The following is a 24,176-nucleotide window of genomic DNA, read 5'->3' as shown; positions in this document are numbered from 1 at the left end:
GGACTGACGATGCCTAATAAAACCAGGCGAAATTAACTTTATTCTTTCTTTCATGGAGCTTGCACAGGAAAGCTAAAAAGGAGGGTCTGTGTGGAGACAGGGGGCTCAACCACAAGAGAGGGGGAAATCAAGTTCTATAGCAAGAACCATACTGGAGGCCGGGCACGGTGGCTCATGCCTGTAATCCCAGCACTTGGGGAGGCTAAGGCGAGCGGATCACCTGAGGTCAGGAGTTCAAGACCAGCCTGGCCAACATGGCAAAACCCTGTCTCTACTAAAAATATTTTTAAAAATTTAGCTGGGAGTGGTGGCAGTTGCCTGTAGTTCCAGCTACTTCGGAGGCTGAGGCAGGAGAATTGCTTGAACCCCGGAGGTGAAGGTCGCAGTGAGCCGAGGTTGCACCACTGCACTCCAGCCTGGCCGACAGAGCAAGACTGTCTCAAAACAAACAAAACAAAACTGTATTGGTTCACTGTCTTTCAACTGACTGGACAGCAAAAGGAATATTTTTCCAAAGCATATAGTTCAAATCAGAACTGATGCACCATCCTTGCCTTACCGGAGCCCGTGAATAGAGGGAGGAGAGATTCCTTAAGGAAAGACTGTGCTCGGGGAGGGGGTAGGTGGCGTCATTTCGGGGTGTAAAGCCATGGAATGCTGATTTGTAGGCAGAGTTGTTTAAGGAGGTCTTGTCACACTCAGTGGCATCCGTTATGATAAAGCCAATGGGCGTTTACACTCATCTGCCCATTTCTGTCAAGACCCTATGGCTGAGGTCAGAACGATGTCCTGGGAGAACCAGTTACCTCTAACCTTCCAGTTCAGACACTGCCAGCTTAACTATGTGGAAACTGGCTCACAGACCCTGCTAAGTGCTGCAGCATGACAGCGTTTCTATGAATTTGTTGGTACATGTGGGACTTTAGCTCATCTGAGGAGTCGAACAGCAGCTGTGAAAGTCTTCTACTGACTCCCTGTTGAGGCTGGCCCGGTTTGCTACACAAACACGGCGGCCCTAGGACCATGGGGCTATTTCTGCAGATGCCCTCTGGAACCAGCTGCTCTGAACATGGTGGGGGTGTTGGAGCAGCAGTTTCTCCAAAGTCCACACATAGTTAAGGCTCTGAAAACAGCACGACGCACAGAAATGATTTCAGATGCTTTTCAGTAGCCACTTACATGCCAACTCTTTATTTCCATATTAGAAAATCTTCTATTTCCACCTCTAGTGGTCCCTGCTAGCACAGATGAGCATAAAACCCAGGCCAGAAACGTTCTGGTCTGCCATGAACTTGTTCTGCTGCTGTGGAAGTTGCCCTGACTCTGGGAGGAAGGGACACACAGGTGGTGTCAGTCTTGCTCAAGTAAACGGGCTGTTTTCCAAACACTGTGACTTGGCTATTGAGTAGGGATACCTGGTTTCATTGGCAATCTTCCAGTATCTCTCTCGCAAAAGGAACGCTGCACTTTTTGGTTGTCTCTGCCGAGTGAAGACCCCCTTTTTATTCCCCAGCACTCTCGTCGGTGCTAAAAAAAACAAAAAAAAAGACACAAAGCGACTCAGATGACTTCTGATGGGTCAAGTTAGAACCACACTGGAGCCAAGGTAGGCACTACATAGAAATGTCTTGTTTTTTTTTCTTTTGAGATGATCTCACTGTCCCCCAGGCTGGAATGCGGAGACACAATCATAGCTCCCTGTGGCCTCAACCTCCTGGGCTCAGGCAATCCTCCGCCTCAGCCTCTCAAGCACCACCATGCCCGGCTAATTTTTTTTTTTTTTTTTTTAAGTAAAGACAAGGTCTCATTATGTTGCCCAGGCTGGTCTCAAACTACTGGGCTCAAGCAATCTGCCCTCCTCAGCCTCCCCAGAGTGCTGGGATTATAAGCACGAGCCACCATGTTCAGCCAAATGTCCTCTTATAGTTTCAGGATGCTTGCCGTGAAGTGACAATTTATGGGTTGAAATATTTAAATACCACTGCTCTGCCCAACACTCAGGTTTCCTGATGTGTTAATTCCTAGTTTTCTACTCTGTGAGGGGAAAAACCCAAAACAGTGGCTGGGTGTGGTGGCTCATGCCTGTAATCCCAGCGCTTTGGGAGGCTGAGGCAGGTGGATCACCTGAGGTCAGGAGTTCGAGACCAGCCTGGCCAACGTGAGGAAACCCCGTCTCTATTAAAAATAAAAAAATTGATCGGGCACAGTGGCTCATGCCTGTGTAATCCCAGCACTTTGGGAGGCCAAGGCAGGCAGATCACAAGGTCAGGAGTTCAAAACCAGCCTGAACAATATGGTGAAACCTCATCTCTACTAAAAATACAAAAATTATCCGGGCATGGTGGTGGGTGCCTGTAGTCCCAGCTACTCAGGAGGCTGGAGCAGGAGAATTGCTTGAACCCAGGAGGCAGAAGTTGCAGTGAGCTGAGATCGTGCCACTGCACTCCAGCCTGGGAGACAGAGTGAGACTCCATCTCAAAAAAAAAAAAAAAAAAAAAAAGCACCAAAAGTTTATCTTTTACTTGCAAAAATAAGGTTTACATGCTGGCTTCCCAGCTGTCTGGTAACTAGGTAGGCAGAGAGCTGTGCGTATCTGGGACAGTTACCCTTGAAAAGGCTTGGGTCTTTCTGAAGAGATAGCACCTAGTGGGAGCCAGGGTCCTGACCAGCCACAGGTGCCTACGTGGGACCTACTCATGGAGTTCAAAGTCCTCTGGGGCAGGGCCGATGTTCAGCTTGTCAGCACCCACCACCAGTGGTCATCAGGCCTGAGCTGAGGCTGGTGGGAAACACAGCTGGCAAACACCCCGTCAGGGCTGTGCTCTCAGGACATTCTCTGTCCCCAATGAGACCACCAGTAAATGGAAATGTTAAATGCAAAGGAGGCCTTCCCCACCAAAAGGTTCAAGACTGTTTCTTCCACGAGTGAACACAGGCACCGCCAAGTACTTCGTCAGATGCAGCTCTTACAACACCCACAAGGTGGCGGCATTATCCCCACTGGACAGGCTTATGATAAGCTTAGGCGACTTGCCCATCGTGATGCAGCTCATTTCTTTTTTCTAAGATCGAGTCAGCTGGCCACAATGGCTCACGCCTGTAATCACAGCACTTTGGGAGACCCACATGCATGGATCCCCTGAGGTCGGTAGTTCAAGCCCAGCCTGACCAACATGGAGAAACCCTGTCTCTACTAAAAATACAAAATTAGCCGGGTGTGGTGGTGCATGCCTATAATGCCAGTTAATTGGGAGGCTGAGGCAGGAGAATTGCTTGAACCCGGGAGGTGGAGGTTGCAGTGAGCTGAGACAGCACCACTGCACTCCAGCCTGGGAAACAAGAGCAAAACCCCCTCAAAAAAAAAAGACTCTCACTTTATTGCCCAAGCTACAGTACAGTGGTCTGATCTTAGCTCATTGCAATCTCCATCTCCCAGGTTCAGCCGATTCTCATGCCTCAGTCTCCCAAGTGGCTGGAATTACAGGCATGCGCCACCATGCTCGGTTAATTTTGTATTTTTAGTAGAGACGGGGTTTCTCCACGTTGGCCAGGCTGGTCTTAAACTCCTGACTTCAGGTGATCTGCCCACCTCAACCTCTCAAAGTGCTGGGATTACAGGCGTGAGCCACTGCGTCCAGCCTGCAGCTCATTTCTTATCACATAAAGCCTCACGCCTCTCCACAAAACTGCCATCACGGATGTCCCCAGAAACCATTTATTGCAGGTGCCACGCAGAGGAGAGCTTCCTGTTCTCCTTTTCCCTTTCCCTCTTCCTTCTCACCTCATCTTGTTCATTCATTCATCCCTTTTCCACTCTCACTTTTAAGCTTTAACCTTTCAAAGGCCTGTCTTCCTCTGTAAGTAATATAATTCCCACCATTACCATATCCTTCTCCAACCCACCAAACTGCCATCCTGAGTTTACAGTAAGTCCATAAACTAAGAAGAAATGGGACACATTCATTGCGAACATGGCAGCCCCTCATCTGTCCCCATGTGAGAACACAGATCTTATTCTCTTTGAAGACCAATTTTGTTTTTTAAAGGCAGGTCTCGCTCTGTTGCCCAGGCTCTCACGCAGTGGTGCAATCACAGCTCACTGCAGCCTCCAACTCCTGTGCTCAGGTGATCCGCCTGCCTCAGCTTCCCAAGCAGCTGGGACTACAGGCACACACCACCATGCTAGCTAATTTGTTTTTGTAGAGATGGGGTCTTGCTATGCTGAACAGGCTGGTTTTGAACTCCTGGCCTCAAGCGATCCTCCCACCCTGGCCTCCCAAAGTGCTGGGATTACAGGCATGAGCCACCATGCCCAGCCTAAAGACTTTTAAATGCTGCCTCATTCAAGACGCGTTGAAACTCACCTGTATTCGATGAGCCTGCTTTTCGCAAGTGAGTAATGTACAACAGCCTGAAATACCTTAAGCTTCTCAGGCTTTGTACCCTACTATGGAATAATGAGTGTTTCCCAAAAGTAAATCCATAATGAGGTCCCGTTTTTCCTTCCTCCTTGGCTATGAAATAGACAAGAACAAGGCAAGCTAGCCATTTCCGTCTCACCATAGCTGACTCTCCTGTCTGCTTTTTGACCACATTTGGGAGGCGGGGGCCTGACTGCTTTCCTGCTTCCTAAGCACAACTTACTTTTCCTACGAAATTCTCAACGCAACCTACATGGATTAAACCAGCTTCCCCACTGTTTCCAATATTCTTACAATCGAAATGGCCAGCATTGGCAAGGCAACCTGAAAAAATAAGGACGGGTACCTTATCCCATGAGCCAAACTGCCACTTACACTGTTCAGTCATGAAATCGGCAAAATTCCAGATGAGCTCTCCAACCACGTACTTTCTGCGTTTTTGATCCAGAACCACATGGTACTGCTCTAGCAGACTCTTCTGGTACTCTTCAGTGAACATCAGAGGCGGGTCCTGGCATTCAAGGCAAAGAGAATGTAAGGGTCAGAACTGGCAGAATTGTAAAGTTGGACAAAAATAAAGATCCACTTGATGGTGACCAAAATATCTGTCCTCGCAGGGGGCTATAGTGACTGCAGGACTCACTGATGCTGTAGTAAAGACAGCCAGGGAATAATGTAACCCAGAATAAAAAAGGAGGTTTAAAAACAAAACAACCTTAATGAGCAACTGCTTTATTTATAAACATAATTTGATATTCACTTTACATTACTTTTCCACCTCTATCTGCTAGTACAGTCTTAAGGCTACACTACACTACTGGTAAAAATATGTCTTTGGGTCAGGTGCAGTGGCTCTTGCCTGTCATCCCAGCAGTTTGTGAGGCTGAGGTGGGAAGACTGCTTGAGCCCCGGAGATCAAAGCAGCAGTGAGCTGTGTTCACAACACTGCATTCCAGCTTGGGTGACACAGCAAGACCCTGTCTCAAATAAATAAATTAATTAATTAAATTAAATTAAACTAAACCAGGCTGGGCATGGTAGCTCAGGTCTCTAATCCCAGTACTTTTGGAGGTCGAGGCAGGAGGATCACTTGAGCCCACAGTTCAAGACTAGTCTAGGCAACACAGTGAGACCCAGTCTCTACAAAAAGCCTAAATATTAGCCAGGCGTGGTGGTGCACGCCTGTGGTTCTAGCTACTTTGGGGGCTAAGGAGGGAGGATCGCTTGAGCTCAGGAGGGTGAGCAGTGAGCTGTGATTACGCCACTGCACTCCAGCCTGGGCAACAGTGAGGCTGTCTCAAAAAAAATTCTTTTAAACTAAATCAATTCAGTTATCCTAGTCATATATCAAGACCTCAGTAGCCATGTGTAGCTAGTGTGTAGCATTTCAGACAGTGCAAATGTAGAACATTTCCATCACTGCAAGAGTGTTTTTGTTTTTGTTTTTTTTTGAAACAAGGTCACCCAGGTGGGAGTACAGTGGTGCCATCAGAGCTGAATGCAGCCTCGACCTACTGGGCTCAAACAATCCTCCCACCTCAGCCTCCCAAGTATCCTGGACTATAAGCACTCACAACCATGCCTAACTAATTTTAAATTTTTTGTAGAGATGGGGTCTGTGTTACGCAGACTGGTCTCAAACTCCTGGGTTCAAGAGATCCTCTGACCTTGGCGTCCCAAAGTGCTAGCATTCCAGGTGTGAGCCACCAGGCCCAGCACTGCAGAGGTTCTATCAGCACTGACCTAGACCCTCTCGAGAGTTTCTTAAGAGTTTAGAGCTGGGGCTTGGCTCGGTGGCTCATGCCTGTAATCCCAGCACTTTGGGAGGCCAAGGCGGGTGGATCACTTGAGGTCAGGAGTTCAAGACCAGCCTGACCAACATGGTGAAACCTCATCTCTACTGAAAATACAGTATTAGGTGGGCGTGGTGGTGCGAGGCTGTAATCCCAGCTACTTGGGAGGCTGAGGCAGGAGAATCGCTTGAAACCAGGAGGTGGAGGTTGCAGTGAGCCGAGATTGCGCCACTGCACTCCAGCCTGGGCGACGAGCGAAACTCATCTCAAAAAAAAAAAAAAAAAAAAAAGAATTCAGAGCTGGTTACCTTTTCAAAAAGGATGAGCAAGCGAGCATATCCACGAGCCAACTCTCCCTACTTAACTAGTTTGCAGAAGTGGCATTCTGTAAGCACGATAAATTTAAGGGAGCAAACAGAACAGCGTAGTCCACTGTGGGTGGCTATTCCCTGTGTGTCAACGGGAGTCCCAGGAGCTGTGACAAACAAGTGTGAGCTGGCTGGGGTGGGAATGAGGGGCTGGATGGGGTTAAGGAATCCACATGAAAAAAAAAACCTCGGCCGGGCGCGGTGGCTCAAGCCTGTAATCCCAGCACTTTGGGAGGCCGAGACGGGCGGATCACAAGGTCAGGAGATCGAGACCATCCTGGCTAACACAGTGAAACCCCGCCTCTACTAAAAAATACAAAAAAAACTAGCCGGGCAAGGTGGCGGGCGCCTGTAGTCCCAGCTACTCGGGAGGCTGAGGCAGGAGAATGGCGTAAACCCGGGGGGCGGAGCTTGCAGTGAGCTGAGATCCGGCCACTGCACTCCAGCCTGGGCGACAGAGTGAGACTCCGTCTCAAAAAAAAAAAAAAAAAAAAAAAAAAAAAAACCTCACAAGACAAACCAACATATCTTTAGTGAGGAGGACAAAAAAATCAGATGGATTAAAAAAAATGGGGACAGGCCGGGCATGGTGGCTCATGCCTGGATTCCCAGTACTTTGGGAGTCCAAGGCAGGAGAATCACATGAGGCCAGGAGTTCCAGACCAGCCTGATAGTGAGACTCCATCTTTACAAAAAAATTTAAAAATAGGCTGCCCATGGTGGTGATGCCTGTAGTCCCAGCTACTCAGGAGGCTGAGGCAGGGGAATCGCTTCAGCCCAGGAGTTGAAGGCTGCAGTGAGCTATGATGGCACCACTGCACTCCAGCCTGGGCAACAGAACAAGACCCTGCAAAAAAAAAAAAAAAGAAAAGGCTAGCACAGTGGATCACGCCTGTAATCCCAGCACTTTTGGAGGCCAAGGCGGGAAGATCAGTTAAGTCCAGGAGTTTGAGACCAGCCCAGACAACATAGCAAGACCCTATCTCTAAAAAATAAACATTTTGGCCGGGCGCGGTGGCTCAAGCCTGTAATCCCAGCACTTTGGGAGGCCAAGGCGGGCGGATCACGAGGTCAGGAGATCGAGACCATCTTGGTTAACACGGTGAAACCCCGTCTCTACTAAAAAATACAAATAACTAGCCGGGCGTGGTGGCGGCGCCTGTAGTCCCAGCTACTCGGGAGGCTGAGGCAGGAGAATGGCGTGAACGCGGGAGGCGGAGCTTGCAGTGAGCTGAGATCTGGCCACTGCACTCCAGCCTGGGCGACAGAGCGAGACTCTGTCTCAAAAAATAAAAAAATAAATAATAAATAAACATTTTTAAAAAAGAATCTTTTAGTTGGTGATTATGTTGCCAACATGGGAATTCCAGGTAGAAGAAACAGCTCAAGCAAGAGAGGGAGAGCAAACGAGGGCAGTGGAAACAGATCAGTGGCCGGGAGTGAGGGGAAAAGAGGATGAAAACCCAGGGGAGAGCAGAGGACACTGAGTATCCTGACCAGGGTTTAGGGCTTTGTCCTGTGGGCCTGGGGGAGCCGATGACAGGACTCCCAAAATTGTCATCTGTGGCTGGCGCAGAGGCTCACACCTGTAATCTCAGCCCTTTGGGAGGCTGAGGCAGGAGATCACTTGAGTCCAGGAGTTCAAGATCAGCCTGGGCAACACAGCAAGACCTCATCTCTACAAAAGTAAAAAAATTAGCCAGGCATATTGGCATGTGCCTATGGTCCCAGCTACTCAGGAGATTGAGGTGGGAGGATCACTTGAGCCCAGGAGGTTAAGGCTGCAGTGAGCAGTGATCACACCACCACACTCTAGCCTTAGTGACAAAGAAAGATCCGGTCTCAAACGCAAACAAATACAAATTTGGATTTGTTAAGAAGACTACTTGGGCACAGGTGATAGGAGGCTGTCTGGAAACAAAGCCAGTAAGGAGGCCACCTCTGAGGACCAAGCAAAGGGGGCCGAGGCGAATGTGGATGAGGCAGCGGGAGGAGAGCCCAAAGCTGAAGTGAGGGGAGCAGTGCCGTGGGTGCAGGGCAGGCCGGGGGAGGTGAGTGACATCTCTGCCTCGAGAGAACACACAAACAGAAAGCTCAACACCGCTTACCTGGTGAAACCCAACAATCGTTTCCGCTCCATACTCGCTCTGAATAATGGGCTTCTGATACGTCTTATACCAGCTCTCAAACTGGGTGGTAAGCTGCTGCTGAATCAACTCCAGGTGCCCATAGTCGTGATACCAAGAGTAGTAGCTGTTCAAACAGATCACATCCACATACGGAGCCTAGGACCAGAGTGGCAGAGCCCATTTAGCACCCACAAGACAGCATGACAGCACTCACACACTGTGGGGGCTTCTCTGACAGAGAAGGTAAGAAGGGGATGTAATCCCAGCACTCTGTGACGCTGAGGCAGAAGGATGGCTTGAGGCCAGGGGTTCGAGACCAGCCTGGGCAACACAGCAAGACCCCAGCTCTACAAAAAATAGTAGTGAAAAAATTAGCAGGGCATGGTGGCTCATGCCTGTAATCCCTGCACACTGGGAGGCCAAGGTGGGAGGATCACTTGATCCCAGGAGTTCAAGACCAGCCTGGGCAATATCGCAAGACCCCATTTCTACCAAAAAAAAAAAACCAACCTAGAACGGGAAGAGCTGTCTCCTGGGGCTGAGAACATGCAAGTACACCAATTTAGATCCTGAAATTACCCTGCTCCATAGGCAGGAAACATGGTCACAAAGTAGCCCAAAGGAGGCAGGCCAGTCACTCCACGTTGATGCTCACGACATGCGCAGCTGGGAAGGGCTGTGAGAGGCACAGCAGCTGCCAACGCACAGTCCTCAGCCAAAGCCCAGGGCCCCCGCCACTAGAACTGTGTCCTCTCCGGGCAGCGCTCCCATCACCGGGCTTCCCCTCACCTTGCCCTGGAGAAGCGTTCCCACCCGAGGGGCCGATGAAGTCATTCTCACAGAGAATCTTTTGTTTTATTTTGGAGACATAGTCTCGCTCTGTCCCCCAGACTAGAATGTTAGTGGTGCGATCTCAGCTCACTGCAACCTCTGCCTCCCGTGATCAGGTGCTTCTCGTGCCTCAGCCTCCCGAGTAGCTAGGATTACAGGTGCGCGCCACCATGCGTGGCTAATTTTTTTGTGTTTTTGGTAGAGACCAAGTTTCACCAGTTGGCTGGGCTGGTCTTGAACTCCTGACCTCAAGTGATCTGCCTGCCTCAGCCTCCCAAAGTGCTGCGATGACAGATGTAAGCCACCATGCTCGGCTGTCACAGAGAATCTTGAGACAGCTTTCACGAGGCAGCGCTGTGGGCTGTAGAGGACTTGCAAGAGTCCATCCTAGGAGCAGAGCAGGGAAGACCGAGTAGGACCACCCCCAGCTTCAGCAAAGCAGTGCTCACGGCTGAGCAGCAAAAGCTTCTGTGTCCAACTGGCTAGTTTCTAATGTGTCCTAAACACACTTCTTTCTAGTAAAAATGCTGGCCGGGTGTGGTGGCTCACGCCTGTAATCCCAGCACTTTGGGAGGCAGAGGCGGGGCAGATCAAGAGGTCAGATAGAGACCATCCTGGCTAACATGGTGAAACCCCATCTCTACTATAAATACAAGAAAGTTAGCTGGGTGTGGTGGCGGGCACCTGCAGTCCCAGCTACTCGGGAGGCTGAGGCAGCAGAATGGCGTGAGCCCTGGAGGCGGAGCTTGCAGTGAGCCGAGATCGCGCCACTGCACTCCAGCCTGGGGGAGAGAGCAAGACTGTCTCAAAAAAAAAAACGAAATGAAAAAAACCCAGACTGGCAGCGCATGGTGCTTTCCAGCTGTTCCAATGAGCAGGTTTCAGGACGAGCCTAGGCAAAGGCAGGGAGAAGTGGCATGGGGACCCCCAGGCTCACCCCCTTGTCTGCTGCATAGTTGGAGTTGGTTACAAAGGTCACAGGCCGGGAGGGGTCCAAGGCTTTGGTGTGAGTGATCACCATCCTGTCCACAAAAGGCAGAAGACACAGGTTCTGTCAGTCCAAGGGCTCAGACACCCTCCCATCCTCTCTGTCCCATCTTCCCCCGCCAGAACACAACAGGGGCCAGGCAAGATGGCTCACACCCGTAATCCCAGCAGTTTGGGAGGCCGAGGCAGGTGGATCACCTGAGGTCAGGAGTTCAAGATCAGCCTGGCCAACATGGTGAAACCCCTTCTCTACTACAAATACAAAAATTAGCCAGGCATGGTGGCGCGTGTCTGTAACCCCAGCTACTTGGGAGGCTGAAGCATAAGAATCACTGGAACCCGGGAGGTGGAGGTTGCAGTGAGCTGAGATCGCGCCACTGCACTCCAGCCTAGTCCACAGAGCAAGACCCTGTCTCAAAACAAACAAAAACAAAGGAAAAAAAAAAAAGCATGGAGCTGCTGCTTTCTTCCCTAACTGGAGATGTATTTTAAGTAAGGGCACATGTTCCTCTAGTCCTAGACCGAGCTCTCTAACATCACTCTTTCTCCCCCCGTCTCTGAATCCTATCCTCCCAGAAGAGTAGCCACCCTTCCAGGTACACAGAGCCGAGGCCACTGGGCTGAACACTGCTAAAAATGAGGTTGACTCCCTGAAACAGCTCTTGAACACAGGAGTGGATGGGTGCAGAATTGGGTGGGGTATTTATTAATGCATCAAGCAAACAGGGGCACTCCCTGGAAAGTAGGCATGGGGCTGGGTGCGAGGTGCTCAGCAGTGATCAAATCTAAGTCCACAGGTCCTGGGCAGTGGGAGTGGAGACGTATGCACAGAGAAATGGTGCAAGAGCCGGGCACGGTGGCTCACACTTAGAATCCCAGCACTTTGGAGGCTTACTAGAGACCAGCATTTCAAGTCCAGCCTGGGCAACATAGCAAGACCTGGTTTCTACAACAAATTTAAAAATTAGGGGCGGGCATGGTGGCTCACGCCTGTAATCCCTACACTTTGGAAGGCCGACGCGGGTGGATCATGAGGTCAAGAGTTTGAGACCAGCCTGGCCAACATGGTGAAATTCTACCTCTACAAAAAAAATACAAAAAAAACCTAGCTGGGCATGGCGGCACACACCTGTAATCCCAGGTACTCATGAGGCTGAGGCAGAAAAATTGCTTGAACCCAGGAGGTAGAGGTTGTAGTGAGCCAAAATCATACCACTGCTCTCCAGCCTGGGCAACAGAGCAAGACTCCATCTTGGGGAAAAAAAATTTTTTTTTAACTTAGCCTGGCATGGCGGTGCACGCCTGTGGTCCCAGGTATTTGGGAGGCTGAGTGGGGAGGATCGCTTAAGCCCAGGAGGCCGAGGTGGCAATGAGCCGTGACTGCACCACTGCACTCCAGTCTGGGGAACAGCGAGACCCTGACTCTGAAAAACAAACAATGAAAGAAATGTTTCAAATGGAAGTGACAAGTGGTGGCAGGAATTGGGCTCTGCTAGACAATAAACATAACTTGGACCGGAGAGTCAAGGACAGCCTCTTAGAAGAAACGACCCTTAGGAAGGGTGCGGTGGCTCATGCCTGTAATCCCAGCAGTTTGGGAGGCCGAGGCGGGTGGATCACCTGAGGTTGGGAGTTCAAGATCAGCCTGACCAACATGGAGAAACCCCGTCTCTACTGAAAATACAAATTAGAGGCCGGGCGCGGTGGCTCAAGCCTGTAATCCCAGCACTTTGGGAGGCCGAGGCGGGCGGATCACGAGGTCAGGAGATCGAGACCATCCTGGCTGACACGGTGAAACCCCGTCTCTACTAAAAAATACAAAAAACTAGCCGGGCGAGGTGGCGGGCGCCTGTAGTCCCAGCTACTCGGGAGGCTGAGGCAGGAGAATTGCGTGAACCCGGGAGGCGGAGCCTGCAGTGAGCTGAGATCCGGCCACTGCACTCCAGCCTGGGCGGCAGCGCGAGACTCCATCTCAAAAAAAAAAAAAAAAAAAAAAAAAAGAAAATACAAATTAGCCGGGCATGGTGGTGCATGCCTGTAATCCCAGTTACTCAGGAGGCTGAGGCGGGAGAATTGCTTGAACCCAGGAGGCAGAGGTTGCGGTGAGCCGAGATCGCGCAATTGCACTCCAGCCTGGGTAACAAGAGCAAAACTCCATCTCAAAAAATAAATAAATAAATAAGAGGAAATGGCCCTTATACTGAGTAGAGTCAACCAGGAGGGATGAAGGGAAGAAAAACCCGTCCGTGCTCAGAGCTCCCAGCACCCACCCAAGTCCTCCACAGTATAGACTTTTTTTTTTTTGAGACAGGGTCTTGTTCTGTCACCCAGGCTGGAGTGCAGAGGCCTGATCTCGGCTCACTGCAACCTCCATCTCCCAGGTTCTAGCAATTCTCCTGCCTCAGCCTCCCAAGTAGCTGGGATCACAGCCGCGCACCACCATGCCTGGCTAATTTTTGTATTTTTAGTAGAGACGGGGTTTCATCATGTTGGTCAGGCTGCTCTTGAACTCCTGACCTCGTGATCTGCCCGCCTCGGCCCCCCAAAGTGTTGGGATTACAGGCGTGAGCCATCACGCCCGGACCTTTTTTTTTTCTGAGAGACAAAATCTCACTCTGTAGCCCAGGCTGGAGTACAATGACATCATCTCGGCTCACTGCAACCTCTGCTTCCCGGGTTCAAGCAATTCTCCTGCCTCAGCCTCCCAAGTATCTGGGATTACAGGCATCCACCTCCCCGCCCAGCTAATTTTTTTACTTTTAGTAAAGATGGGGTTTCAATATCTATTGGCCAGGCTGGTCTCCAACTTCTGGCCTCCGGTGATCCACCAACCTCAGCCTCCCAAAGTGCTGGGATTACAGGCGTGAGCCACCACGCCCAGCCTAGACTGTTGTTGAAGCCTGTTTTCCTCCTTCCTCAGTTCATTTCTTCTTTTACGCCCTCCCCAATCGTTGCTCTGCCCATCCAAAGGCTGTGACTGGCACAGATCAGAACAGAACCCCCTACCTCAAGTTCCAAACCCACACTCTCCAACAGCCAGGCTCTCAGATGGGATGCTTCAAAGTCTTGGGACAGCCTGGCTGAACCTCTCCAGCCTGGGTGGCTCCCTCCAAATCCTGCCCCAGAAAACAGGCATCTCCTCTGGCCACCTCCCAAAGAAGCGTGTCTAGAAGCCTCAAACACCTGCTCCTGGAAGCCTGTACTCTTCCCCTTCCCTTCGCAACAAACGTCCTGTCCACCCAGTCCTGCTGAGCACACCCCTGTGGCCTGAGCTCTGAATTGTCCACGGCCCAGGCTGCGACAACTTCTCAGAGCCTTCTGCCTGCTGCAGACTTGGCTCAGCCCAAAGCACTGCATGAAATTGGGGTGTGCTGTATGAGTCAAGAAGCATTTCTTTTTTTTTTTTTTTTTTTTTTTTGAGACGGAGTCTCGCTGTGTCACCCAAGCTGGAGTGCAGTGGCCAGATCTCAGCTCACTGCAAGCTCCGCCTCCCGGGTTTTTACGCCATTCTCCTGCCTCAGCCTCCCGAGTAGCTGGGACTACAGGCACCCGCCACGTCGCCCGGCTAGTTTTCTTGTACTTTTTAGTAGAGACGGGGTTTCACCGTGTTAGCCAGGATGGTCTCGATCTTCTGACCTCATGATCCGCCCGTCTCGGCCTCCCAAAGTGCTGGGATTACAGGCTTGAGCCACCGCGCCTGGCCTCAAGAAGCATTTCTACCACCTCTGCTGCCTCTACCGCAAGTGAAAAACCTATTCTGAACGCTGAGTTAGAACTGCACGATTGTAAGGAAGAAAAGGGGGCCAGCAGTGGTTCACTCCTGTAATCCCTGCACTTTGGGAAGCTGAGGCAGGAGGATCACTAGAGGCCAGGAGTTCCAGGCCAGCCTGGCAAACATGGTGAAACCCAGTCTCTACTAAAAATACAAAAATTAGCCGGGCACGGTGGCTCCCACCTGTAATCCCAGCACTTGGGAGACCGAGGTAAGTGGATCTCCTGAGGTCAGGAGTCCAAGACCAGCCTGGCCCAACACAGTGAAACCCCGTCTCTACTGAAAAATGCAAAAGTTGGCCAGGCGCGGTGGCTCACGCCTGTAATCCCAGCACTTCGGGAGGTTGAGGCGGGTGGATCACGAGTTCAAGAGATCGAGACCATCCTGGCAAAAATGGTGAAACCCTGTCTCTACTAAAAATACAAATATTAGCAGGGTGTGTTGGTGTGTGCCTATAGTCCTAACTACTCAGGAGGCTGAGGCAGGAGAATCACTTGAACCTGGGAGGTGAAGGCTGCAGTGAGCCCAGATTGTGCCACTGCACTCCAGCCTGGCCACAGTGAGACTCCATCTCAAGAGAAAAAAAAAAAAAAAGGAAAAGTTAGCTGGGCGTGGTGGCCCGTGCCTGTAATCCCACCTACTCAGGAGGCTGAGGCTGGAGAATCGCTTGACCCAGGGAGGCAGAGGTCGCAGTGAGCTGAGATCATGCCCCTGCACTTCAGCCTGGGCAACAGAGGGAGACTCTGTATCCAAAAAAAAAAAAAAGAAAAAGAAAAAAGAAGAAAAAATTAGCTGGTCGCGATGACACACATCTATAATCCCAGCTACTTGGAAGGCTGAGGCAGGAGGATCACCTGAGCCTGGGAAGTCAAAGCTGCAGTGAGCCAACATTGAACCACTGCACTCCAACCTGGGCAACCAGACTGAGAACCTGTTTCAAAAAAAAAAAAAATAACCAGGCCAGGCACAGTGGCTCATGGGTGCCTGTAATCCTAGCTACTCAGGAGGCTAAGGCAGGAGAATCACTTGAACCTGAGAGGCAGAGGTTATAGTTAGCGGAGATCACCCCACCGCACTCTAGCCTAGGCAACACAGTGAGACTCCATCTCAAATTTAAAAAGTGAAAAAAAAAAAAAAAAGAAAAAAAAATTTGGGTGGGTATTTGGTCCCTGAATGTCCAGGTATAGACGGCCTTCCCATTGGGCTGGACGGGAGGCTGATCTCGAACAGCACACGTCCACCCCAGCCAGCCGCCTGCCAGGGTCTCCTCCCCAATCTAGCCGAGGGCAGGCAGGGGGCACTCACTTCAAGTAGTAGCCGGCAGATTCTAGGTGGGACGCAGGCTCGTTGGCCACAGACCACATCACGACGGCGGGGTGGTTCTTGTCCCTGCGCACCACTTCCTCCATCACCCGCATGTGGTTCTGCAGGGACACGTTGTTGAAGAACTGCCTGCAGGCCAGGAGGGAAGGGACAGAGGGTCATGGTGCAGCCCACGGGCTGGGCAGGCGGAGCAGGTGCACAGCGGGGACTCACGGCAGTGCCAGGCCCACGCCAGGACACTCATCGATGACCACAATCCCATAGCGGTCACACATCTGCAGCACTTCCTCGGCGTAGGGGTAGTGGCTGGTGCGGAAGGCGTTGGCACCAAGCCAGCGAAGCAGGTTGAAGTCCTTCACCAGCAGCGGCCAGTCGAAGCCCTTCCCTCGGATCTACGGGACAGCAGAGCCGAGTGACCCCTGTCCCTGTCGAAGCTGCACTTCCTCTGAGAGCCAGGACCCTGGAGAGCCACCCCACGAGTCCCCTCTCCTTTTGGAGCCATTTGCCTCATTGCCCTGAGCTGCCCTTAACTGCAGGACACAGGGAAGGTGAAAGTGGAGGGTGACCAGAAGCAGCCCCAAGGATCCAGGAGCCCCAACGCACGTCCGCATCCTCATGCTTGTTGACACCATGGAAATAGAAAGGTTTCCCATTGATGAGGAACTGGCTTTCGGTGACAGCCACAGTGCGGATCCCCACAGGGAGTGTGTAGAAGTCAGAAACAGGCCCCAGCGACATCTGTGCAGTCAGTCGCACCTACAACAACCAAAGCACCAGGTGTGAGCACCCCAACAGCCTAAGCCCTCTGCCAGGAAGGCCCCTCGTGCACCCCAGCAGCCGCCTCTGGGCCTGTAAGCAGAGATGCAGCAATCAGAGGCTCTGCTCTTCCCTGGCTGAACCTGGGACCTGCCCTTCAAAACGGGGTCTTCCCCTTGACCAGACAAGGAGGCTCATGCCTGGAGTTCTCACATTTTGGGAGGCTAAGGCAGAAGGATCACTGGAGTCCAGGAGTTCAAGACCAGCCTGGCAACAGCCTGAGACCTCATCTCTATAAAAAAAAAAACTTTTTTGAGACAGTCTCACTCTGTCCCCCAGGCTGGAGTGCAGTGGTGTGATCTCAGCTCACTGCAACCTCTGCCTCCTGAGTTCAAGCAATTCTCCTGCCTCAGCCTCCCGAGTAGCTGGAATTACAGGTGTGCACCACCATGCCCAGCAAATTGTCATATTTTTAGTAGAGATGGGGTTTCACCATATTGGCCAAGCTGGTCTCAAACTCCTGGCCTCAGGCCATCCACCCACCTCAGCCTCCCAAAATGCTGGGATTGCAGGCATGAGCCACTGTGCCCAGCTTACAATTTTTTTTTCTTTAATTAGCCAGGCATGGCGGCATGTGCCTGTAGTCCCAGCTACTCAGTAGGCCAAGGTAGGAGGATTGCTGCAGGCTGAGAGCTCAAGACTGCAGTGAGCTATGATCAGGCCACTGCACTCCAGCTGGGGTGACAGAGTGAGACCATCTCAAAAACAAAACAAAACAAAACAAAAAACTGGGCCTCCCACCAAGGGTGAGAAACATCAGAAAGTTCAGAGGACCACGCTGCCCGTTCACCTGTCCTGGGCTCCTGCTGAAGCCAAGGTCACCAGATGCGGGCAAAAGACCTCCCTTGGGCAAGCCCCAAACCACCATTACCTCCAACGAGTACAGATACGCGGGGCGTTCGTGCATCAGGTATGGCCACCAGAGCCTGGCACCCGGCACCTTCAGTTGGCCCTGGGTTCCTGTCCCGTTCGCCACGAGTTTGTTTTCTGCATCCAGAAGACGCACTTCCAACTCGAACAGGTTACTGCCCTTGACAGAGATCTGGTAATTAACCAGCCCTTCGAGAAACGAGAAAGACCAGTGCTGTGGGAGGGACATGACCTGAGTCACACAAAAGGGAGTGCCCTGCAGCCACCGCTGCCAGGAAGCCATTTGTTTCTGTTGCTTTTTTTTTTTTTTTTTTTTTTTTAATTGTTTTTGTTTTTTTTCTTGAAACGGAGTCTCACTCTGTTCCCCAGGCTGGAGTGCAGTGGCATGATCTCGGCTCACTGCAACCTCCACCTCCAGGGTTCAGGTGATTCTCCTGCCTCAGCCTCCCAAGTACCTAGGATTATAGACGTGCACAACCATGCTCGGTGAATTTTTATATTTTTTAGTAGAGATGGGGTTTTGCCATATTGGCCAGGCTGCTCTAGAACCCCTGACCTTAGGTGATCCACCCGCCTTGGCCTCCCAAAGTGCTGGGATTACAGGTGTGAGCCACCGCACCCAATGCTTTTTTTAATTTAAAAAAAGATTTTTTCGGCCAGGCACAGTGGTCAGACCTGTAATCCCAACACTTGGGGAGGCTGAGGTGCGAGGATTGCTTGAGCCCAGGAGTTCAAGACCAGCCTGGGTAACACAGGGAAACCACTTCTTCCCTAAAAACACAATCAGCCGGGCGTGCTGGTGCGTGCTTGCAGTCCCAGTAGCCCCAGCTACTTGGGAGGCTGAAGTGGGAGGACTGCTTGAGCCAGGAGTTCGGGGCTGCAGTGAGCTATGATCTTGAGGCAGGGTAGGTAGTCAAGAAGTGACTGTGTCCTTTGGACATGCCAGCCACGGCGCTGAGACACGTGACACGCATGTACAGCTACTGCGCATGTGCACCCAGAGGACAGCCCAGAACGTGCTTACAGTAACACCTCTTCCCAGCTCCTTAGGAATTCATCATGGAAGACTCCCAGAAAGGGAGTTTCCCCAGTAATAATCGGCGCTGTCTCATCCTTACGAGCAGCCTGTCCTGAATTCTGTGTCTCAGGGTGAACCGTGTATTTTGCACTTCATTATTTTTTTTGAGTTGGGGTGTCGCTCTGTCACCCAGGCTGGAGTGCAGTGTTGCAATCTCAGCTCACTGCAACCTCCACCTCCCAGGTTGAAGCAACTCTCCCATCTCAACCTCCTGAGTAGTTGGGATTGCAGGCTCACACCACAATGCCCAGCTAACGCTGGGTAGGCTGGTTTGAACTTCTGAACTCAAGTGATCCACCCGCCTCGGCCTCCAAAAGTGCTGGTATTATAGGCATGAACCACTGCACCCAGGCTATTCTAAACTTTACTTCCAAAATACTTTTCCTGGGCAATAAATTGCTCTATGTTGCATTGCGTTTGCTGTGTGATTCTTTTTTCAATTCTTTTTTATTCATTTATTTTATTTTCTCAGACAGGGTCTCACTATGTTGCCCAGGCTGGTCTGAAACTTTTCAGTTTAAGCGATCCACCCACCTTGGATTCCCAAAGTGCTGGGATGACAAGCATTAGCCACCACACCCAGCCTAAATTTTTTTTTCTTTTTTTTTTTTTTTTAGAGACAGAGTCTTGCTCTGTCGCTCAGGCTGGAGTGCAGTGGCGCAATCTCGGCTCACTGCAAGCTCCCCCTCCCAGGTTCAAGCCATTCTCCTGCCTCAGCCTCCCAAGTAGCTGGGACTACAGGCACCCGCCACCACACCCAGCTAATTTTTTTTGTATTTTTAGTAGAGACGGGGTTTCACTGTGTTAGCCAGGATGGTCTCGATCTCCTGACCTCATGATCCGCCCGCCTCGGCCTCCCAAAGTGCTGGGATTACAGGCGTGAGCCACCGTGCACAGCACCTAAATTCTTTTAAACTTAGAACTGCAGGCTTATGACAGCTGTCAATAATCTTGCCACTGCACTCCAGCCTGGGCGACAGTGCAAGGCCTCATAGCAGGAAAAGAAAAAGATAAGTTTTTTTTTTTTTAATTTATTTTTTTGACATGGAGTCTCTGTCACCCAGGCTGGAGTGCAGTGATGTGATCTTGGCTCACTGCGAGCTCCGCCTCCTGGGTTCACGCCATTCTCCAGCCTCAGCCTCCCGAGTAGCTGGGACTACAGGCGCCCGCCAGCACGCCCGGCTAATTTTTTGTATTTTTAGTAGAGACGGAGTTTCACCGTGTTAGCCAGGATGGTCTTGAGCTCCTGATCTCGTGATCCGACTGCCTTGGCCTCCCAAAGTGTTGGGATTACAGGCGTGAGCCATGGCGCCCGACCTGAAAAATGTACATTTTAAAAAAGAAAAAAACTTAAAACAAAAATTTTTCATAAATACAGGATATCCCAGTGGCTCATGCCTGTAATCCCAGCATTTTGGGAGACTGAGGTGGGTGGATCCCGAAGTCAGGAGTTGAACCAGCCTGGCCAACATGCTGAAACCCCATCTCTACTAAAAATACAAAAATTAGCTGGGCATGGTGGCATACGCCTGTAATCCCAGCTGTTCAGGAGGCTGAGGCAGGAGAATTGCTTGAACCTGGGAGGCGGAGGTTACAGTGAGCCAAGACCATACCACTGCACTCCAGCCTGGACAACAGACAGAGACTCCATCTCAAAAAAAAAAAACCAAAAAAAAACCCAAAAAAAAAACCAGGGTATCCCCCAGCTGGGCGCAGTGGCTCACGCCTGTAACCTTTGCATTTTGGCAGGCCGAGGAGGGTGGATCACCTTAGGTTAGGAGTTCAAGACCAGTCAAACCAACATAGTGAAACCCCATCTCTACTAAAAAAATACAAAAATTAGCTGGGTGTAGTGGCAGGTGCCTGTAATCCCAGCTACTTGGGAGGCTGAGGCAGAATTGCTTGAACCCAGGAGGCAGAGATTGCAGTGAGCCAAGATCACACCACTGCCCTCCAGCCTGGTGACAGAGCAAGCCTCCATCTCAACAAAAAAAGAAAAAAGAAAAAAAGAAAGACAGGGTCTCCCTCTGTTGCCCAGATCAGAACGCAGTGGCACAGTCATAGCTCACTGCACCCTTGACCGCCCAGGCTGAAGTGATTCTCCTGCCTCAGCAGCTGGGACTACCGGTATGCATCACCATGCCTGGCTAATTTTTTAATTTTTTGTGGTGATGGCCTTGCTGCGTTGCCCAGGCTGATCTTGAACTACTGGCCTCAAGTGATCCTTCTACCAGGGCCTTCTTGCAAAGTGCTGGATGACAGGTGTGAGCCATCGTGCCCGGCCCCCTGAAGCTGCCTGTTCCTTGAGCATGACCTGTAGCAAGGGGAGCTGGAGTGAGAGCAGCACAGTGGCGAAGGGACACGACTGCCACCCTGAGCTGTGTGACGTTAGGCCAGACCCCTCTTCTCCAAGGGAGGTCAACCACACGGGTGATTTCGGGAGCCCGTGCCCACTCAGACAGCCTGGAATTTAGCTTTGTAGGTGGATGGGAACCTGTGAGGGTTTAGAGATGCTGGGAGCACCTTTTTCCTGGGAGAGCTTTCCAAACAGGGAACAAACAGAGCCACCCTGGGCCCCGCTGAGGGAGGATCCTACCAGAAGCCCTCACCACTGTCGTGCTCCACGCTGGTGGTGACGGTGATGTCATCGATGTAGGCGGTGGGTGTCGTGTACAGAAGCACAGACCGCTGCAGTCCCGCGTAGTTGAAGAAGTCAAAGTATGTATTCTGGACAAAGTAACCCTTGGGATACCTAGGGTGGGAGGACTGTGGTTCGCTGGGCCCTTGCCCTGGGTCCCTTGACCTCAGCTCACATGCCTTCCCAGCCTCCCCAGATCCAGGGCCTCCACTCTGCAAAGGCCACCCTGTCTCTAGCAGGAAGACCACGGGGTGGGGCGGGAAGGTGGGTGCGTGCAATGGAAGCAGGATGGTACCCACTTGGAGGTGTCGGTCAGGTATTGGATGGTCCCTGGTGGCAGGGTGGTGGGGGTGAGTGTGTTGTTGATGGCGATAGTGATGCGGAGCTGGGAGGACAGGGGCCCCACCTGGACCAGGTTGCTGATGTCGGCTTCAAAGGGCAGGTAGCCCCCCTTATGCTCTAGCGTGTCGACCCCATTCACCCACTGCAGACACAGGAGACATGGGCAGGGTGTGGCAGGTCAGGGCATGAGGAGGTGCCCAGCTGTCGGGCACTCCCTCACATATCCAACAGTATGGGGCTCTGGGGCCTGCCCGCTAGACGGGAAGAATGGCATCCCAATGGGGTAGATCAGGCTACCTATTCCCCTACACAGGGCACAGCACCCAAGGCAGGGCAGGGCCCCCCACCATCCCACCCCGGCAGACAGGCTGTGGGTGGCAGCTGGGGGTCCCATGCTGGTCAGCAGCCGTGCCCACCCACCCGCCCTGCCTGCTCCTGGCCGCACTGACCACGATGGCATAGGCGTGGGCACTGCCAATCCTCAGCACCACTCTTGTGCTCAGGTCCTGGGTCCATCGCTCCGGCAGGATCACCTCCCGTTCATACCACACCCAGCCAACAAAATGCCGCAGACGCCAGTCCTGGGTGATGTCGTTGAAGCTGGAGGGAACCGGCATGTCCAGGGTGGGGCCTGACTGTGGAGAGAAAGGCCGGGCTCAGCTCCTAGGCCCCCAAAGGGATCCGGGACCAGTGTGCTGCACAGCTGTGTCCCAGGCTTAGTGCAAAAGCCCTGACACATTGTGAGGACTCTTGGCGGAACAGACAGATAACTTGCTGATAACAGGTCAATTGCCAGGGCGGTTAGTGCACCTGGGCCAGGGGAGCCAGGAGTTCCTCCTTGGAATGGGTGGGGCCCAATATCTCCTGAGACAGGAGCGAGCCCAGGGCCACATCCCAGCCAGAGGCAAGAAGGTTCAGACCCATGACTAAGGCAGATGGCCCATTGCATGTCACAGGGAGGAAGGCTGGTTGGGGGGATAGGGGGAGCTTTGCTTAGGACACTGTGAGTGGGGCCCACACTGGCACCCAGCCCCCTCCTCTCTCCCTCCTGTACCGAATGATGCAAAGTCAGAAAAAGAGGATGTAGACCAGGCAAAAGCGGCCCAGACCTCACCCGGTTCCACTTCTCTGCTGACCACATCCGAGTCAGGAGGGGAACACGGGTGGCGTCCTTGGCCTGATGTCACGTCCTGTCCTCTATCTGAACCTTAAAAACCAGAAAGCTGACCTCAGGACGTCTAAACTGTCCCCTCCTCCCAATCCCCGGGCCCAGCTCTGTGCAGTGCATGCTGCTGTGCCAGGGGAGTGTGTGGGTGGTTCATGCCTGTAATCAGCACTTTGGGAGGTCAACGTGGGAAGATGGCTTCAGGCCAGGAGTTCGAGACCATCCTGGGTAACTAGTGAGACCCTTTATCTTTAAAAAAAAAAAAAAAAATGTCTCATTGTGTTGCCCAGGTTGGAGTGCAGTGGCATGATCTCAGCTCACTGCAACCTCTACCTCTTGGGTTCAAGCAATTCTCCTGACTCAGCCTCCCAAGTACCAGGGATTACAGGCGTGAACCACCACACTTGGTTAATTTTTATATTTTTAGTAGAGACGAAGTTTCACCATGTTATGTTGGCCAGCCTGGTCTCAAACTCCTGGCCTCAGGTGATTCGCCCGCCTCCGCCTCCCAAAGTGCTGGGATTACAGGTGTGAGCCACTGAGCCCGGGTAAGATTTTTTGTTTTGTTTTGCTTTTTAGCCAGGCGTGGTGGCCCCAGCTAAACTGCGGGACGGGAGAATCGAGTGAGCTCAGAAGTTAGGATGGCGCCACTCTCCTCCAGCCTGGGAGACAGGTGCAAACCCAGTCTCAAAAAATTTTTTTTTAAAATAAAAAATAAATATTAAAAGGAAGGATACTGCACAGGCTCAGCCTTCGCCTCAGGAAGGGGTTCGGCAGGAGTCTTTTCTCCTCCTCCTGCCTCCTCCACCCCGGCCCTCCAGAGTGCCCCAGTTCCCCCGTCCCCCAACCCCGCGCCCCCTAAGCCCGTTGACCTTTAACCTCCTGCGGGCTCCCAGCTCCGGGAAGCCCAGGGGAAGGAGCCTGCGGGGACCCGGGATCCCCCACTCCCACCGCCGGGCTTCCAGACGCCTCCCGGCCCTGCCCCGAGATCGCACCTCCCGCAGAGGCCGCCGGTACCACTGCTCCTCAAAGCCCCGGCGTCGGTTGTCGGAGAAGTCGGCGCGGAAGCTCCAAAGGCCGTCCAGCTCCTTGCGCTCCCGCGACGGGCTCTCCCGGGGGTACAGCATCCCGCCCTGCAGCGCCAGCGCGCAGCCCCACAACAGCGGCCCAAGCACCGCCCAGGCCACCGCCAAGCCCCGGGCCATGCTTTCCGCTCGCCTACTCCCCCGCTCCCCTCTCCGTCACTGTCTGCTGGGCTAAGAAAAGCGCGGGAGGTGCCCGTAGGGCGGCTCGCGTGACGCGCCGGTGGCGTGACGCGCCTGAAGCCGTCCGCGCCATCTTGGTTCAGGACGAGTGCCAGGCCTGGAGGGGCGGGGCGGGGCCGGGAGCTGCCCAGTGGGGCCTGTGGCTGGAACCCCAGGCTAGGCCTTTGGGGAAACGGGACCCTCACCCTCAGCCCCAGCCAAGAAGGGCGAGGTCTGCTCCCCACCCCGGCCCAGGCTGGACGATCCAGGGTCGCAGGCCAGAACAGAACCCCTGAGATCGGTGGGATCCCCCTGTTTCGTCAAGGAGCACCTCCACTTGCTTTCCCCAGCAGGAATTTGAGCTGGCCCCATGGGAGCTTCTTCCATGCCTGTGTGATG

The 24,176-nt window shown here is 52.4% G+C and overlaps 1 protein-coding gene across 5 annotated transcripts; it reads right to left on the bottom strand.

Annotated features, from left to right (window-relative positions):
* Nucleotides 1-1,161: 1,161 nt before the first annotated feature.
* GUSBA (glucuronidase, beta, a) lies at nucleotides 1,162-23,800 on the bottom strand. Of its 5 annotated transcripts, XM_077996653.1 has the most exons (13): nucleotides 23,529-23,800; nucleotides 21,818-22,003; nucleotides 21,326-21,510; nucleotides 20,998-21,140; nucleotides 19,608-19,705; nucleotides 17,312-17,524; nucleotides 16,228-16,380; nucleotides 15,838-16,016; nucleotides 15,607-15,753; nucleotides 10,480-10,564; nucleotides 8,691-8,867; nucleotides 4,797-4,932; nucleotides 1,162-1,527 (listed from the first exon to the last, which is right to left on the bottom strand). In XM_077996653.1, the coding sequence occupies exons 1-13, from the start codon at nucleotides 23,736-23,738 to the stop codon at nucleotides 1,361-1,363; spliced, it is 2,079 nt and encodes a 692-aa protein (XP_077852779.1). In that variant the 5' UTR covers nucleotides 23,739-23,800; the 3' UTR covers nucleotides 1,162-1,360. The 5 variants fall into 5 exon arrangements, 4 of the variants coding, with proteins under 4 accessions (XP_077852779.1, XP_014988871.3, XP_077852780.1 ...); XM_015133385.3 differs by lacking the exon at nucleotides 19,608-19,705 and having other exon boundaries at nucleotides 17,312-17,499; XM_077996654.1 differs by lacking the exon at nucleotides 21,326-21,510.
* Between the last annotated feature and the right edge of the window lie 376 nt (nucleotides 23,801-24,176).

This window comes from Macaca mulatta, chromosome 3 (assembly GCF_049350105.2).
Source record: "Macaca mulatta isolate MMU2019108-1 chromosome 3, T2T-MMU8v2.0, whole genome shotgun sequence".
Classification (NCBI taxonomy): Eukaryota; Metazoa; Chordata; class Mammalia; order Primates; family Cercopithecidae; genus Macaca; species Macaca mulatta.
Note: the sequence above shows the minus strand (reverse complement) of the source record. Positions and strands in the feature narration are given on the sequence as shown.